Source organism: Sorex fumeus, unplaced genomic scaffold, assembly GCF_029834395.1.
Source record: "Sorex fumeus unplaced genomic scaffold, SorFum_2.1 ptg000028l, whole genome shotgun sequence".
In the NCBI taxonomy this organism is placed as follows: Eukaryota; Metazoa; Chordata; class Mammalia; order Eulipotyphla; family Soricidae; genus Sorex; species Sorex fumeus.
Window position 1 is genome coordinate 10,581,379 of NW_026606085.1, and position 17,320 is coordinate 10,598,698.

Consider the following 17,320-nt stretch of genomic DNA (forward strand, 5'->3'; position numbering starts at 1 on the left):
CTCTCCACTTGTGTGTGTCTCCCTATTTTGAATCCTTGTTGCCAGCCAAGAGTGAATGTGACAGTGAAATGTACTCTTCTGGGTTTTTTTTTTTCTTTTTGGGTCACACCTGGCAATGCACAGGGGTTACTCCTGGCTCTGCACTCAGGAGTTACTCCTGGCAGTGCTCAAGGGACCATATGGGATGCTGGGAATTGAACCCTGGTCGGCCACGTGCAAGGCTATCGCTCCAGCCCCCAAATTCGCTCTTCTGGGATGGCTGCTTTTCACCTGATGCTGAGGTCTTCAGGATGCTCTTTCCCCTATGCCAGCTTCTTTCATAAACACAATTCTTTGGGGGGCCAGAGGTTTTGTAGAGGTCTCTTTTGTTAGTTTGGGTTTGGTTTGGCTTGGGGGGGGGTCACACCCAGCGGTGCTCAGAGCTTACTCCTGGCTCGGTGCTCAGGAATTGCTCCTGGCTGAACTCCTGGGACCCTGTGGAGTGCCAGGGATTGAATCTGGCTCGGCCATGAGCAGGGCAAATGCAGTATTATCATTCTGGTTCAGAGTCTGTTTTTAATGGCCTGAGAATATGCTTTGCCTGCAGGGGCCCTGATCTCAGTCCCGGGCACTGCATGGTCCCCCACGCTCCTGTGGGAGTCACCTAGCTCAGAGCTGGGGGCAGGCCCTAAGCATGGGGGAGGGGAAGAGTGTGAAGGGGAGTGTGTGTCCAAATGGCACATGACAATGCACCTCATTGGGGCCACACGTTAGGGGGCAATGCCGATGGTGCTGAAGGCCCGGTTCTGCTGGAGCTCAGGCTAAGGACATCCCTTGTGAGGTCTCTGCCACTCCTGACCATCCCCTGCCCCCTTCGGGCTTTCTTAAGGGTGGGATCCCTGTTTTGTGCCTCTGTGAAGTGGACACCTGGGACCCTGTGGAGTGCCAGGTGTGGACTGTGGGTTTGTGGAAACAGAAGGACTAGAGGGAAGGAAGGAAGAGTGAGGGTGGAGCTGCTCTAGAGTAATCGCCCACGGGGGTTCTGAGGAAGAAGGTGGGAGCCGGGCCCTGGGGGCAGAGCCCCGGGGCCACCCACAACATTAGGACTGTCCCAGGTCTGTGCCCTGTGTTCCTGTAGAATCGTGGAAGGAGCTCGCGTTCTAGTCCTTACTTTTGTGCACATCCGCTCTGTCCTTGAGCTCAGGGAGTGTGACGAGGGTGCTCTCACCCCGCTGTCCCAGTTATTCCGGCCCCACCGGCCGCCCCCTGTAGCTTTATGGAGCTCTGCTTGGCCCGTGACCCCCTGCATTGTGTGCATTGTATGTTGTGAAGGGGCCCGGCATGGAGACTGGACACGTTTTTATAGGACAGAATATCGTGGCCATAATATTGGCCTCGTTCCGCCACATAACTTCTATTTCTGCTTTGTGGTAAAACAAAACACTTAAGACCTTACATTTAATTTTTTAAATGTTTTCTAATGTTCTTGTTTACTTTCTTGAGATTCCCTCCCAGCCTGAAGCTAACCTCCGTGCATCTGTCTCTAGTGACTGGTCTCTGCCCCCTTCCCCGTCTACGCCTTACAGATTGTTCCCCAAATATTTGTTTTAAAATTGTAGTAAATACCAATTAGAGCTCCAGTGCTATTCGTGGAATTGAAACCAAGATACTATTTTAGTGGGGCTGGAAATGTAATGAGAACATGCCGGCAAATCTCAAGTGTAAAAAAATCTAATTAAATAGGAAAAATGTGAACCTGACTTTATTTTGCCGCTGTCAGCTTCTAGCGTGCTAGTGGCAAAGCTTTTCAATGGGCTGGTTTTAAAGTGAGGCTGGAGCTGGCTAAATTAAGCTAGTGTCATTAAAGGTATTTGTAAGTTTAAACTCCAGCGTGCTATTTCCTTGTTGAATCTTCGAATATGACATGCAGTTTAAATATTCAAGCTGAGATCTCACACACACACTTGTTTTGATTCTTAGAATCATGTGGGTTGATTTGTAAGAACACTCCCTGTAAAGACTTGGAGGAGTGGCTGGTTGGCAGAATAATGTCCACGTGTGCTGCTCCAGGCTGGATCCCTGTGCCACAAACAAGCAAATAACCCTGGCAGCAACAGCAAAAATTAAAATAGAAAAACAAATACAACTCGCAAGCTGTTTTTTTTAAAATCTCATTTAGATACACGCAAGCAAGAGAACAAAGGCTTCATAGTTAAATAAGTTGAATAAATAAGTAAGTTGAATAAAGGAATTGAATAATAAATTGAGTAATAAGTCGAATAAGTTATCTTTTTCACTATTGCTTGAATGAAGTGAGGCATGATTTGATGTGTTTGCATTTCTAATTCCAGATTCAAAACGCCAACGATGTGTTAATAGCACCGCTTGAAAAGTTTCGGAAAGAGCAGATAGGGGCGGCAAAAGTAAGTATTACATGTTCCTTATCTTTTGGACAGTCTCCTGATGATTAAATATGATATCATTTCAGATGTTAACGGTTTTGAAATTAGAATGACCTTTTAAAAAATTCCAGACGTCATTTTAACTTTTGCATAGAGCCCATCACAAAGGCTAGAATTCTTTTCAGTACACAAGATACTCTTCCATTGAGAGAGGAAAAATCAGCCTGTTCTAAGCACATTCCTCTCTCCCAAAAAGGGTTGGAAATGAAGTATTTTCTTTCTTTTTTTGAAATGAAGTCTTTTCAAAAGAGGGTAAATTTCTGATGAAATAGTAAGTCCTGATCCCAAAACACACCAAATGAAAATGGTAGTAGAGTTTACACTGAAATTCCAGGCTTTAACTCTAAAGCCACTTATTTCTCATGTTCATTTGATTGCTGTCAATAAAAATGTGTTTGGGAAGTTAGGTCTCTTGGTCACGGATCCTTTGCACCCTTATTTGGTCAATCACAGATCGATTCGTGTTGTCCCAAGCCTCATGGCCTCTGACACTGATGTGGTTTCTCACTTAGCTCCACGTCCTAACTACCTGCCCAGTGTCGTGATTGCCCCTGAGACACAGGGTCTGTGACATGCAGAAGGGCCTGTGCCCGCTTCCTGCCATCTGTCTGGGCAGTTCCCTGCTCGCCATTACCTCTGGGCAGAGCGTTCCACCCTCTGCAGAGATCTGGCTCCACCTGACAGCGTTTCTCCTTTATTGCATGTTTTTTGTGTGTATGCGCACACATGTGCATGTGCGTATGTGTGTGTGAGTGCATGTGTGTACATGTGTGTTCATATGCACGTGTGCACATGTGTGCATATGTGTTTGCATATGTGTGCGTGTGTGAGTGTGCGCATATGTGTGCATGTATGTTTGCATATGTGTGCATGTGTATGTGCGAGCATGTGTGTGTGCATGTGTGTGCGCAATGCGCGTGTGTTTGTGTGTGTGCATGTGTTGGACCTTGGGGGCCATACCCGACTGCTTAGGGCTGAGTCCAGGCTCTGTGCTAAGGATGATCCACGGTGATACCCTGGGGACCGTATGTGCCACCAGGGATTGAGCTGGTGTCCACTGTGGGCATGGCGAGTCCCTTAACCCTGTCCCGTCTCCCTGGCTCAACACCAACAGCACTTCCCCATCTCGGATGTTTTTTTCTTCTGAGGAGCCCAGCCCCTTCTCTTTCCACTCCCTTCTCTCTCCGCCCCCCCCGTCTCTCTCCATCCCTGTCTCTTCCTGTCTCCATCTGTCTCCATCCCTGTTTCTCCCTGTCCCTTTCTCTCTCTGTCCCCGTCTCTCTTCGTGCCCATCTCTCTCCATCCCCATCTCTCCCCATCTCCCTCTCTCTTCATCCCTGTCTCTCCCCGTTCGTCCCTTTCTCTCTCCATCCCCGTCTCTCTCCATCCCCATCGCTCTCTGTCCTTGTCTGTCTCCGTCTCTCTCCATTCCTGTCTCTCTTTATCCCCGTGTCTTTTTATGCCCATCTCTCTCTCCATCCCTGTCTCACTCCATTCCCATCTCTCTCCATTCTCATCTCTCTTTGTCTCCATCTCTCTCCATCCCATCTCTCTTCATCCCTGTGTCTCTCTGTCCCCATCCCTCTCCACCTCCATCTCTCTCCATGCCGTCTCTGTCCTGGCGGGGCCTCGTCACGGAGGGGCTTTCCGGGTGTGACCGGGTACCCGCTCCCGGGCAGCGTGTCTGTCTTGTCAGGGTCGGCTGCTCACCCCTGACCTCACTCTGGTCTCTCTGGCCCCTGCGTCGGGTCTGGCCCAGCTCTCCAGGCCTGCTTCATACGCGGGCCCTGAGGAAACCTCCTTCTAAAGCATTTTTGTTCCACACATCCGGCCCTTCCACAATCACTTCTCCCCCGCTCCCAGAATCAAGCCGCCTTCTGTTTGCTTCTTGTGAGAAATGGGCAGAGTAGAGTATACTTGGCTCTGCCAGCCGGGAGCTCTCAGTGCAGGCCTGACCCTTCTCATGTTCATTCTGGCAGATCCAGTGTCTGACAAGGTGAAGGAGACGCAGCTGTGGACAGGACAGGTCTGCCCTGTTACCTTTGGTGCTGGGTGGGGGGGCGTTGTGGGCAGCCCCTCACCTAGGGAATCAGGAGGTACCCCCAGAGGAGGTGAAGGTTAAGCCAGAGGCCACACGCAGAGAGGGGTAGCGGGTGCAGACGGTGCGTGGGGGGGGGGGGGGGAGGGGCCCATGTCAGGAGGCCACAGCCAGGCCATAGTATTTTGGTCCTTTCTGGGGACCTTGTGCTGTGGGTGCCCATGGGGGTCGGCCATGGGCCTCTCCATGGATTCAGTCCGCGTGGAGGCCTGTGTCGAGGTACTCCTGCTGGCCCGGCCTCTGGTGTGTGGACGCCGAGGGTGAGTGTCCTCCCGGGGGAGCCATAGGTGGGAGCTGACCATCTGTGAGTTGGGGGACAGATTGGCGCCTGCTGTGGCCGGGGAGGGTGGTACTGGGAGGGCCCTGGGCCCTGCATGACCTGGAGCTCTCCAGGTCTGATGCGGGAGAAGGAAAGCCAGGCTAGGAAGGACAAGGCAGTGCTGCCCCAGGGACCCAGGGTAGGTTTATTGACATCGATGTGTGGGGTTTTACTGTGACATACCTGCAACCTCAGCAATACTACCCCCTAACACGTGCGTGCGCACACAAACACACACAAACATAAACACACAGATACACAAACACACACAGACATACACACAGAAACACACATAGACACACACAAACAACACAGACACTCACAGAGAGACACACAGACACACACAGAGACACACACAGGTACATATACACAGACACACAGAAACACACACACATACACACACAGAAACAAACACAGAGATATACACACAAACAGAAAGACACACAAAGACACACAGACACACTGACACGGACAGACACACAGCCAGGCACACAGATACACAGATACACACACATGCAGCCCATGAGGTGAGGGCTTACTCGTGGCTCTCACTCACGGGCGAGAGTGGCTTTCTTTCTGGTGTGTTGCTGTGTGCACGCGGAGTTGGACTGTGGGCCTGGCACTCAGGGATCACCCTTAGAGATGCTCAGGGGACTATGTGGGGCGCTGGGGATTGAACCCGGGTCAGCTGCATGCAAGGCAAACTCTCTCCCTGCCATGCTGTTGCCCTGGAGACACATTTCTCACTTGAAGGTTTGCGTTGGCTATTGTTGCATGGGCAATAATACTCGCTTTCTTCTCCACAATGAGTGGACCTGAGTCACCATGGGCAGTGGGCCGGGAAGTTGAAAGGGTCCTCGGGAATCTGAGCGTGATTGCTCATGGCCATTGAGGGTTGGGGAGGGTGTCCCCAGGGATTCTTCGGCCTGATGCTCTGGGCTAAGTGTCCTTCCTAGTAAAGTGAGGCCAGGTCAGGCCTTTCTCCTGGGCGTGCATGCCTCTGTTAGACTGGCCTCCGTTCCTCCCATGACGTGCCCTCCTCGTTGCTCGGCGTTTCGTTGTACTTCGGTGTGTTCTTCTGTGGCAAGTCGGCTTGATCCTGCTTCTCCCCGTCTTTACAGGACAAGGTCCCTGAGTAGGTGCCGACACAGGACATGGCTGATGGTCAGGGGGAGCGACGTCACAGTGGGGAGGGTGTTAGCCTTGCACACAGCTGACCCAGATTCCATCCCTGCATCCCATAGGGTCCCCTGAGCATCGCTGGTGTGGCCCAAAAAGAGTAAAACAAAACAGAAGTGGCTGCAGTCAGTGACCTCCTGCCCCACCACCCAGCCTGGGCCGGTGGGAGATGCTGAGTGAGCGCGGCCCCTCCCCAGCCATGTGACCGTCTAGCTGTGGAACGTGCTGCTCGGAGCGAGCTGCAGCTGTGGGAAGGAAGCGCAAAGAACTTTCCGGAGGGTTCCCATGTGGCCACTGATCGGGATAGGGATGGCTGGATCAGGGGAATGGGCGAGAGTGGGTTTCTGGTGTGTTGCGGTGTGCACGCGGAATTGGACTGTGGGCCTGGCAGAAGCCAGGGTTTGCACTCCCCACACTGCCGGGCTAGAGGAGGAGAGGAGAGCAGAGTGACGCCCCACTGTCACTACTCCCCCCTCGTCCACTGCAGAGACCTCCTGGGAGGCCGAGCCAGTGCCGCCCCACGCTTCCCCAGCCCGCGCGTGCCCCCGGCTGTGCCTCAGCTTCCATGCCGGCTCTTCAGTCTGGCACCAGATCCAAGGAACATGTGCTGACTCCAGGCCATGGGGCGAGGGAGGCGGGGGGAGGGGGGAACGTGTGCCCAAAGGCTCTGTTGGGGACAAGATGCCTCCTGCCTGCACACCTGCGCACGGGACCAGGTGTGTTGGGGCTGAGGGCCTTTCTGGGAGCGGCGGATGCCGCCCCTCCGACCTGCTGCCTTCTCTCCCCTCCATGCGGTTCTCCAGACTGTTTTGTGATGCTGGGGTGCAGGGATCCCTCCCCACCATCACTGCTCTGGGGTCTTTCCAGGAGAACTTCATGGCCAGAGGAAACTTCAGTCTGGCTTCGAATAGCAGGAAACTGCCCAGGCGGTGTGCCCACCGGGGTTCCCCAAGGGTGGGAGGTGACCTCATCTTATGAATCCGCAGTTGATAACTCTCCCCCCACCCAGCGCCCCCACGGCTCCTACATGGGGGGCAGTCATGGTCTCTGAGAAGGTGGAGGGCGATGGAGGGAGACAGACTCAGGCCCTCTCGCCAAGTTCCTGAGTGTCTGCCCAGGCCCTAGGCCCCAGGGACCCACAGGCCACACGGAGACCTAGCCTGAGCCCTTGTTTACTGGAGCAGCTCGTGATGTGCAGAGAGGGCGCAGCCATGCGGGCGTCCTGGTTGCCCAAACTTGCCCGCTTGGCATCAGGCCTTGAGAACCTGTTTCCCAGGATCTAGACTTGCCACGGCCCCTCCACACGGCTGTTTCCCTGAGAGGCAGAGACAGAAACCCAGGTGCTACGTTCCTTTCCGGGCTGGGCGGTCGCTCAGAGAAGAGGATCTGTGCTTAGCGCGTGTGAGGGGCACGGTTCAGTCCTGAGCCTGACACACACACACACACACACACACACACACACAACACACACATATATCCATACACAACCTACATGCACATATATATATTTACTTTACATATATATATACATGCAGGCATAGCCAACATGCACACATGCACACACACATCACATATCCGTGTACAACATACATGCAGGCATACGCAACACAAATACACACACATGCACACACACATATTCATGCACAACTTACATGCATACATACATGCTGGCATACTCGACACACACACACTCACTCACACACACACACACACACACACACACTGCACAACCTGTCCCTCCATGGGTGCGGCCCCCACCTTTTTTTTTTTTTTTTTTTTGCTTTTTGGGTCACTCCCAGTGATTCCCAGGGGTTACTCCTGGTTGTGTACTCAGGAATTACTCCTGGTGGTGCTCGGGGGACCATATGGGATACTGGGGAATTGAACCCAGGTCGGCTGCATGCAAGCCAAACGCCCTCCCAGCTGGGTAGACTATCATTCCAGCCTGAGGCACCTTTTTAAATCAGTCCTGTCTTAGGACGATTTTTCAAGTCTGTTTTTTAAAATTTTTATTTTATTGGACCTCAATGCAAATGTGAATCTTCTAGGGTAATTTTAATAGAAAAACTGACAGGGAAATCATTCCCGAGTAAGGCTGGTTCTCTTTGCATTGGTGTCACGATGTCGAATATTGTACACTATCCAGCACACTTTCTCTGTTCTGTGTAGCAGAGTTTGGGCCTTTCTATGTGTCTTTGCTGTTTCTTTAAAAAGGGCTGCATGGCGATGTTTCATGGTGCAGTTTCCTAGGCACTGGCAAAGAGAAGATAGCCGGGACTGTCCTGGAGGGTTCCTGACTCGGCCTTAGGCTCCATGAAGATGCCCCTGCCTCTCTTCAGGGGCTTAGCAGCCACAAAAAGGGCCCTTCTCCACTCCCCTTGCCCTGTTGGACCATGATGCAGAGATGGTTTTCCTGATGCTGTCCGTCTGTCCGTCCGTGTGTCTGTTGGCTGCGGGAGAAAGTCAATCATGGCCTTTCCAGCAGTCCTCAGAGTGCTTGGGAAGCTCTGGGGGCGTCTCCTATTCAAACATAAATGGTCACGGTTATTCTCGAATTCTTTTATCCCCTAGTGGTGCTCAGGGGAACCATGTGGAGTTGGGCTCCATCGAGAGGCAAACTCCTTAACCCCTGCGCTCTCCTTTTGGCCCAGTTGTGGACTCGTTAGGGCCAGGGCAGGCTGGGTCGGTCACCTGTTGGGGCCACTCATCAGTGCTCAGGGTCACTGCTGGTGGTGCTGAGGATCAAACTTCCATTCCCCCCCCACCCCCCAGCCCTACGCACTGTGCTGTCAGAATTATCAGAGACTTCGTGTTGACTCATGTAGAAATCTGGAGAACACTGACTAGGGCGCTCTGCGGGCAGAAGAGGTAATCGTACAGGAGGAGGCACATTGCCTTGTGCACAGTCTACTCTGCTCCAGAATCCTGCCGTTGGCATATGGCCCCTGAGCACTGCCAGGAGTCACCCGTGAGCACAGCGCTAGGAGTAGCCCCTGACTTCCCTGAGTGTGGCCCAAACTCTTTCCCCCAGTAGGAAACCGTCTAGAACTTGACTTTTCATAATTTATAACAAGTTCTGGCCGCAAACGCATGTGCATGTGGCAAGCCAGTGGCCGGATGGACGTGAGGCTGAGTGGAATGGGGAGCCACGAAACGCTGAGGAAGAGCTCGCCTCAGATCCCGGCACTCTGCTGAAGGTCACGCCCTAGCAGCTGCTTGGTGTTGAGAAAACCTGCCAAAAACATACTAGTTATTATTAGGGTGATCCTAGGAAAGAGGGAGAAAACACGGAATATTCACTCTAGCCTGTTGTCAAGTTCACAATGCAGCCCCGGGCCCAGGTGGTCTGGAGCCCACGTCCCTGTCCCGCCTTGCCCCGACCCTCCGTGGGGCCAGCGCCCAGCTGGGGACCCTCTGCTGCCATGGCCGCCTCCCGACGGTTCATTGGCTCCCCACAGAGTTTACAGGGGCATAAACTTGGGCGTGACCTTACAGAGACCAGCCTGAAAGGGTCATTTTGGGAACACAAACAAAAAAACATTGTCCTCCCGTTGTTCATTGATTTGCTTGAGTGGGCCCAGTAACGTCTCCATTGTGAGACTTCTTGTTACTGTGTTTGGCATATTGAATACTCTCAGTAGCTTGCCAGGCTCTCTGAGAGGAGCGGAGGAATCGAACCTGGCTCAGCTGGGCTGGCTGTGCGCAAGGCAAATGCCCTACCGCTGTCAAAAATCACTCTGTCAAGTCTCTTTATCTTGATGAGACCTATAGGCTATGAAATTGAGTGTGGGCCCCTAAACCCTGGGACCCCAATAGCTCAGAGACTCCTTTTGCCCCCGGAGCAGGGCTTGTTGAAGTATGGGGGAGAGCAGAGAAGCTAACACCTCGTGCAGGGCCTCCCAGACCACAGTCACTGCTGTCCCTACCCCGCAAATTTCCACATAGGGTTTTTTTTTTTTTTTTTTTTTTGCTTTTTTGCTTTTTGGGTCACACCTGGCTCTGCATTCAGGAATCACTCCTGGTGGTGCTCGAGGGACCATATGGGATGTTGGGGATGGAACCCCAGTCTGCCTCATGCAAGGCAAACGCCCTCCCCGCTGTACTATTGCTCCTGCCCCCAGAAGGTTATTTTAAGACCGGGGTAAATCTCCTTGTTAGATTTAATTTTTCTTTCATCCACATCTTTCTTTTCCTACACTCTTAAACGAAACAGAAACAACTCATTGACCAGGAAGAAGAAACATTTGACTTTTGAAGATTTGTGCAATTAAGAAGGCTCATGTGTTGGCCCAAGCCACAGAAATCCGTGCCCGGGCTGTGGGGAGTCAGCCTGAAGCAGACCCCCCAGGGCCTCGGCGCTTGCAGCTTTCACCCATGGCAGAGTTGGGCTCTGGCTGGGTAGCCGGCTTGTCCCAGGCCCTCCTCTCCACTCCATCCTCAGAGTCCTTCCCGTCTTTCTTTCCTGCCTCAGTCAGCATTACTGGGCAGGCAAACTCGAACGCTCTCGGGGCCCGGGTAGCCCACGCTCTAGCGAGGGCCTGCTGATTTCCTGGCTCCGAGCCGGAGAGATGACCTCCGCAGTTCCTGGAGAAGCCACGAGCATGAGCTCACTGCACAAGGATTTCAAGCCCGGAAAAAAACTTGCCTTATTTGGTAAAAGGAGTTAACTGGTCACAGCTGGTCATGCTGGTGAGCTCATGGTGAGAGGGATCGTCTCTTTAGGCCAACTTCTTATGTAGATGTGTATGTACACACACACACACACACACACACACACACGCATCTTAATTCGAGCTGGAGTGCTCAGGGAAACTTCACTTTCCTTGATTCGCCCTAGACTAAACCAAGTTCAGCACACAGAGCTGTATTTGCAAGTGCCAACAAATGCGTGGACATTCAGCATTTGGCCATGGAGTGTTTCTGGCCTAGTGCGTCACTGATTTACTTGGGGTTTGGTCTGGGGCTAGTGGTCACTCCCCTCAGGAGCAGGTGAGTTGTGCGCTGGGGCTGGACTTGGTCTCACTGCCGGCCTCCGCGCCTGCCTACCCAGGCCAGTACCTGCAGCTCTCCTTGGGCAGAAAAGAAAGGAGACGCACAGTGGGGCTTCTCCTAGGAGACAGGGCTTGGAACCTGGCTCTTAATTTCTTGGATTTATTGTTTGTTTTGGGGTCATACCCTGGTGGTACTCAGGGCTGACTCGTGGTAGGGCTTGGGGAGCCCTCACGGGTGCTGGAGATGGAGCCTAGCTCGTGCGAAGAGGTGGCCCGTGGCTGCAGGGTTTCTCCACAGTGAGGACCAGACTCCTGAGGGGCTGGGCATGGAGAGTACTTGGCTGGCAAGTCCCTTGGCCCTACCCTGCTCTCCTGTGCCCCGAAACTCTGCTCCCCTCCCTGGGGACTCTGCAGGCTAGAGACGCGGGTACAAGTAAGCTTAGCCTTCTACGGTGCCACCCGGAAAGAAGGTGAAAGCAACAAACCCCACAGAAGCACCCATCCTCCCCGTGCCCATGAGAAGTGGGCAGTGTCGGGCGCCAGCAGCCCCTTCTACCCGCCATACCCTCAAGTGTGGGCTGGACTCTGGGTGCCGGACCCAATCTGGCTGCTCTCAGAAAGGCCGGAAGTGGAGCTGTGTGGATGCTGACCTCCCTGTGGCCCACCACAGAGCAGAGAACTGTTCCTCCTATGGTGTGACCCAGCCACTGCGCAGTTCCACAGAAACCTCCCACTGGCTTCCATGTCCCTTGACAGGAGCAGAGGGAGCTGGTTTCCCGACACAGAGTCTGACCCTGAGCCTGGTTGGGGGGTACACCTGCTGCCCACACACTGGGCATTTCATTGGCTGGTGCCTCACTGCGGTGGCAGAGGTTCTACCCTCCTCCAGAAACAAGAAGAAACCGCATATTAACTTCTTCAAGTTCTGAAGTCCAGTTTGGTAAAAGGAGTTTGCAAAGCGAGCCATCTGAACGCTTCCTCAACTTCATGCTCTGGGATTACTCCTGGCTCATGCACTCAGGAATTACTCCTGGTGGTGCTTGGGGGACCATATGGGATGCTGGGGATTGAACGCGTGTCGGTTGTGTGCAAGGCAAACACCCTATCTACTGTACTGTCTCTGGCCCCACAATTTCATGTTCTCGACAGTCCTGGGCCCTTGGTGCTGGCCAGGCTCTCTGGAACCTGCAGCTGCTTAACAAGGAATTTTGCTTGTTAAGCTACATGCAGTGGTGTTGGGGACCCTTCCAGGAAGAGCTGAGCCAACGGGAGCCGGCTGCATGGGGTGTGGACTCTGGCGGGGGCCAGGGGGGCGTTCCTGGGAAACGAGGGGCCTGGGTCATTCACGTGGCCCCTGGGTGCAGCGAATGAGGGGCTGACTCACTATCTTTTATGGGATGGACAAGGCCCAGTGAAGCTGGAGGATTCAGACCCGACTGTTCTCAGCACTAATTCCAAGAACAGGCCTAGTCTGAGCTTGTGACGGACTCGACGACGGAGACAGGAGTGTTTGTGAGTTGTCAGAGAGCAGACACATGGAGCCCAGGAGATGCTCTGCCTGACTTCCATCTGGCACCTCCAGCACAACCCTAAGAACCACATGGTCAAGGCCACACGCTGACCCAGAGCTGCTCCCCGCCCTTCTGCGTGCACCCTGCCTGCCCAGGGAGAGAAGTTACACTCAGTTGCAGCCTTTGCACAACAAGAATGCTGGACTTTAAAATGTTGTCAGTAGTGTATGAAATAGGATAATGCTTTTCTTTTAATGCCTTCGACCACAGTAATTGACCCAAAAATCCATGAACTGGAAGGAGGTGGCGAGGAAACTTCTTAGTGCAAATAGTCGAGGAACTGTGTTTACCCTGTTGGATTTGTGAGTTCCAAGGCCTCCGTTGCACTCGTCTTGCAATGTAAAGGGGAGGTTTAGGGGACTGGAGCAATAGTACAGCACATAGGGCATTTGCCTTGCACGTGACTAACCTAGGTTCGATCTCCGGGCCCCCATAATAGTTCCCTGAACCCCCCCAGGAGTGATTCCTGCGTGCAGAGCTAGGAATAAACCCTGTGTACTGTTGTGACCTCTTAAGAGATAAGAGAGAAAAATAGGAAAAGTTAATTTGAGAAGCCGTGTCATTGGAGATGTGTTTAAGTCTATGAAATTCCCAGCACCTGCAGATGTATTTTTTGGCATGTTGATATCTGGAGAAAGGGGGACGCTGGCTATATTGATAAAGCGGCTGTGAAATACCTGCTACCACAGAGTAGGCTTTGAAGAATAAGCATGCTACCTCCTGCTGGTGAGTACCCGTCTGTGGAGGGTCTGGTCTGGGTAGCAGCACTTAGCAGTGCAGAGACCCACCCGCAGGGGGACAGAGCCTGGTCTGACCCTTGCTGGCCCACTGCCCCCGGTTCTAGGGTCCTGAGCATTTCTGATTAGCCTTCACCGCTGCTCTTCATTCTCTCCTTTCTGCGAATAATGCATTGGCTGGAAGAAGGGGTTTTTCAAGAGTTACGTGCAGTATTTCTGTAGCAAACGGTTGTAACAACACGTAATATAACTGCATGGGAAATCTAGCCATTTCCAGTGGCTCTTCAAAATCTGTCTGTGGAGAGAGAGAAAGAGAGAGAGAGAGAGAGAGAGAGAGAGAGAGAGAGAGAGAGAGAGAGAGAGAGAGAGAGAGAGATTCCAAAAACATTTTGGAATCTTGCTTATTTTTAAAATGTATTGCCTGGTAGCATTAATGGTTGCTCGGGCAATTGTTTAATGGAAGTTTAATGTTTAATTTGGGTCTTTTATAGGGGAAAAAAAAGGATCCGAAAACATTGGAGAATTTTTCTCTTGGGCCTCATCTCTGGCGCCCTCTGGTGGTAACCATTGGAAGTTGGTGGCTCTGTGGCCAGCCAGTTCTGAAATTTTGAGAGTGGAATTGGGCTTGCCCGTTTGTAAACGGTGGCATCTGTGCCCCCGCTTTCCAGCAGTGCTTCTCTCTCAAGGATTCATTTTCCCCTTCGCTAACAGGAGTTTTTCCCCCGTGCAAGCATCCTACTTTAGTGACAGCTTGTCCAGGCTTTGTCAAATCTCTCAAGGTGACTCAAACTCTTTTCCCGCCTTGGGGGTTATTTTGGGCCACATGGGAGGTGCTGGTTTTGGGGGCTTGGCCCTGGGCCTCCTGCTGAAACCTGTACCCACCTCAGTGCCGGAATCTGAAAGCCAGGCGAACCCCCGACTCTGGTCTCGCTGCTTCTGAGTTTCTGTCCATGGATCTGCGTTGCACTGGGGACCCGCATAGCCCCCCCCACGGAGGCTGCCTCTCTGCCCCCCTTTTCCTCCCCCAACCCCTCCTTCCCTCACTGTGCATAAGAACTCCCCCTGTGTGTATTGTGTGTCTATATGTGTGTTTGTGTGTGTCTATATGTGTGTATGTGTATGAGTATATATGTGAGAGAGAGGGGAGAGAGAGAGAGAGAGAGAGAGAGAGAGAGAGAGAGAGTATGTGTGTGTGAACATGTTGGTGGGGGTAGGGGTGAGCGGGGTGAGTGAGGTGCCACCTGGGGCTCTGGATTCTGCTGTCTTGTGATTCCTGTTGGTGGCCGTGAGCGCTTCCTTCCCAGAAAGCCCAGATGACCAGTGGGGAGAGCAGGGCCAGGTGTGTGTCCGACCCCCGTCCCCCGGGCAGCGCCACACCCTCAGACCTGTGCCTGCACTCCTGGCTCAGGTGTCCTGAGCACCCGTGGCCACCCCTGTCCCCAGCCCTTCAAATCAACACACGAAACCCCGGTTTCTCCAAGGCCGAGGCTGTTGCACATTGCACACAGCTGGTGAGCTCACCCTGAGAATCCTCTACACAGTGCTCACAGGGCGTGCTGACAGGCCGCCCCCTGCAGACTGTGGCTCCAGAAGCTTCTCAGCAGGAAGCCAAGTCCCTCCCCTCGCGCCCTGCTGGGCTCACCTGGCAGTCCGGGTGAAACTCGGGGTTCTCTCCATGCAGGTGTTTGATTCTGGGAGTTTGTTGTTGATTTTATTTCTAGGATGGAAAGAAGAAATTCGACAAGGAGAGTGAAAAGTACTATTCTATTCTTGACAAGCACCTGAATTTGTCTGCCAAGAAGAAGGAATCTCACTTGCAAGAGGTACTACCACCCCACCTCACGTGGGAGCAGGGGGCAGGGTGGGTATCTGGTCTTCATCCCTCCCCCCCCCCCCTTCTCTCCTTCCTTCCCCAGTGGGGTCTTCCGGGTACTCTTCCTGATGTCTTTGCCTTCCCAGCATCTAACTGTTATCGTGCTCACTTGGCGCTGGGCTTAGCGGCCGCCGATGTTTGGGGGTTCCAGGGTCCCTGCATCCTGCAGCCCTCACAGGGGGGACTCTTCTCTTCCTCAGGCAGACACGCAGCTCGACAGGGAGCACCAGAACTTCTATGAAGCATCACTGGAGTATGTCTTTAAGATTCAGGAGGTTCAGGAGAAAAAGAAGTTTGAATTCGTTGAACCGGTGAGTTTATGTTTCCCTACAAAAGGGTTCATCCAGAGCACTCAGCCATAAAACTTGGCTTGTTTTCCTATTAAGAGCCGTTGCTGCTGTTTCCTGTTTGGGGGCCATACGCGGGTGGGCTCGAGGGGCCATGAGGTGCTACGGCCTTGAAGCCCCTCCCTGGTGCCTTTCTCAAGGTTTCCGAGAATGAAGGAGGGGTGGGGTGAGCCACCTGAGGGCAGTGGAATATTCTCTGTGGGTGGTGGATTGGGGCCACTGTGTGTTTGTCAGAGCCCACAGGATACACAGCACATAGTGGGGCTCTGGGTAGCCTGGTGGCTTCAGTACGTCTTGGGGCTGGGTTATCATTTGTGACAAATGCCCCCCACTGGTGCCAGGTGTGGACAATAGGGGAACTGGGTGGGAGAGAAGATGGGATGCAGGAACGCTCTCTCTGCCCTCTGGCAAACAGCTCTCAAACAGACACAGATCAAATCCATCATGCAGTGCCAGGTGTAAGCTGGGGGCAGCGGGGAGGGGCCTGGTTGCAGCCCACCCCACTGGCTCCCGACGGAGTGGTCTACCCAGGCTTCCACAGGGAGATTCCTCACAGGTGCTCTCAAGTCCCTCCGGGGTGGGGGGCTATATTAGGTTCCTGGCACCTGGGGGTATTGGAAGGGTCCCTCCTGTGTCTGGCATTGGGTCAGGACTACTTCTTATGGACCGGTGCAGTTACAGCTATGCTCAGCCATCCTCTGAACAACTACGTGGTTATAAATATTTCGAAGACGAGTGTCATCCACATCTTTTTTTAAGGCATTTTCCTACTTTGCCTCTGAAAACCTCTGCATCTACATAGTCAAGTCCCAATTAAGGAAACACTGGATTGTGAGCTTTTTTTTTTTATTTTTTAAAATTAGGCTACAATGTGTGTATATTCAATACTTCAAATAGTGGGAACGATAGCACAGCGGTAAGGCATTTGCCTTGCGTGCAGCCAGCCTGGCTGAGCCGGGTTCGATTCCTCCACCCCTCTTGGAGAACCCGGCAAGCTACCGAGAGTATCTCGCCCGTACGGCAAAGCCTGGCAAGCTACCGTGATGTATTAAATATGCCAAACACTGTAACAACAAGTCTCAAAATGAAGACGTTTCTGGGTCCGCTTGAGCAAATCAGTGAACAACGGGAAGACAGTGACAGTGGCAGATCAAATTTGGACAGTGGTAGCATCATTTTAGTAAAGATCAATGTACTCAACATCATTTTGATAATCATTACCAGTTAATGCAAAACTGACAGTGCAGAATAATTCTAAAGTTGGCAGACAATGCATCTTGACACATTGTCGGAAACTGCCAAAGAAGAGAAATATTTAAAACTCATCAACTTCAGCATACAAGCATGTGCTTTCTGGAATGAGTGTTACTTTGGAAGCAGGATGCGGGCATCAGGGAGAACCAGTGTTTCCCTTGGGAACCCCAAACATACCCGGCCCCGGGTCCCGGCCCCTGCCGCCTGGGCAGGAAGTCGCAGGATGTCACAGAGGATGGTGGCTTTCAGATCCTGCCTCCCTTGGCCTGGAGGAGCGGCTTCGGACATGCTCTGTCTGAACGGGAAAGCCCATCGCACCTCCCCGGGTTCTCTGTTGTAGAAGATGGTTGTGGGGGGGGGGGATGGCATGGGTGGTCGAGTCTGTGGAATATGACCTGGGGAATAGAGCTTTGTTTTTTTTTAATGCCTAAAAATTTCATTTTTTTTTGTCTTTCATTGTGATTTTTTTTTTTTATTTTTATTAGTGAAACACCATGAGGTACAGTTGTA

General features: G+C 52.7%; 1 protein-coding gene across 3 annotated transcripts in view; it reads left to right on the forward strand.

Annotated features, from left to right (window-relative positions):
* ARHGAP42 (Rho GTPase activating protein 42) overlaps nt 1–17,320 on the forward strand; it is a 127,419-nt gene that overhangs the window by 75,143 nt on the left and 34,956 nt on the right. For all 3 annotated transcript variants that reach the window (XM_056114785.1, XM_056114783.1, XM_056114784.1), the window contains 3 exons: nt 2,331–2,402; nt 15,058–15,159; nt 15,410–15,520. In XM_056114785.1, coding sequence (XP_055970760.1) covers nt 2,331–2,402; nt 15,058–15,159; nt 15,410–15,520 — 285 coding nt within the window. The remainder of the gene's footprint in view (nt 1–2,330; nt 2,403–15,057; nt 15,160–15,409; nt 15,521–17,320) is intronic.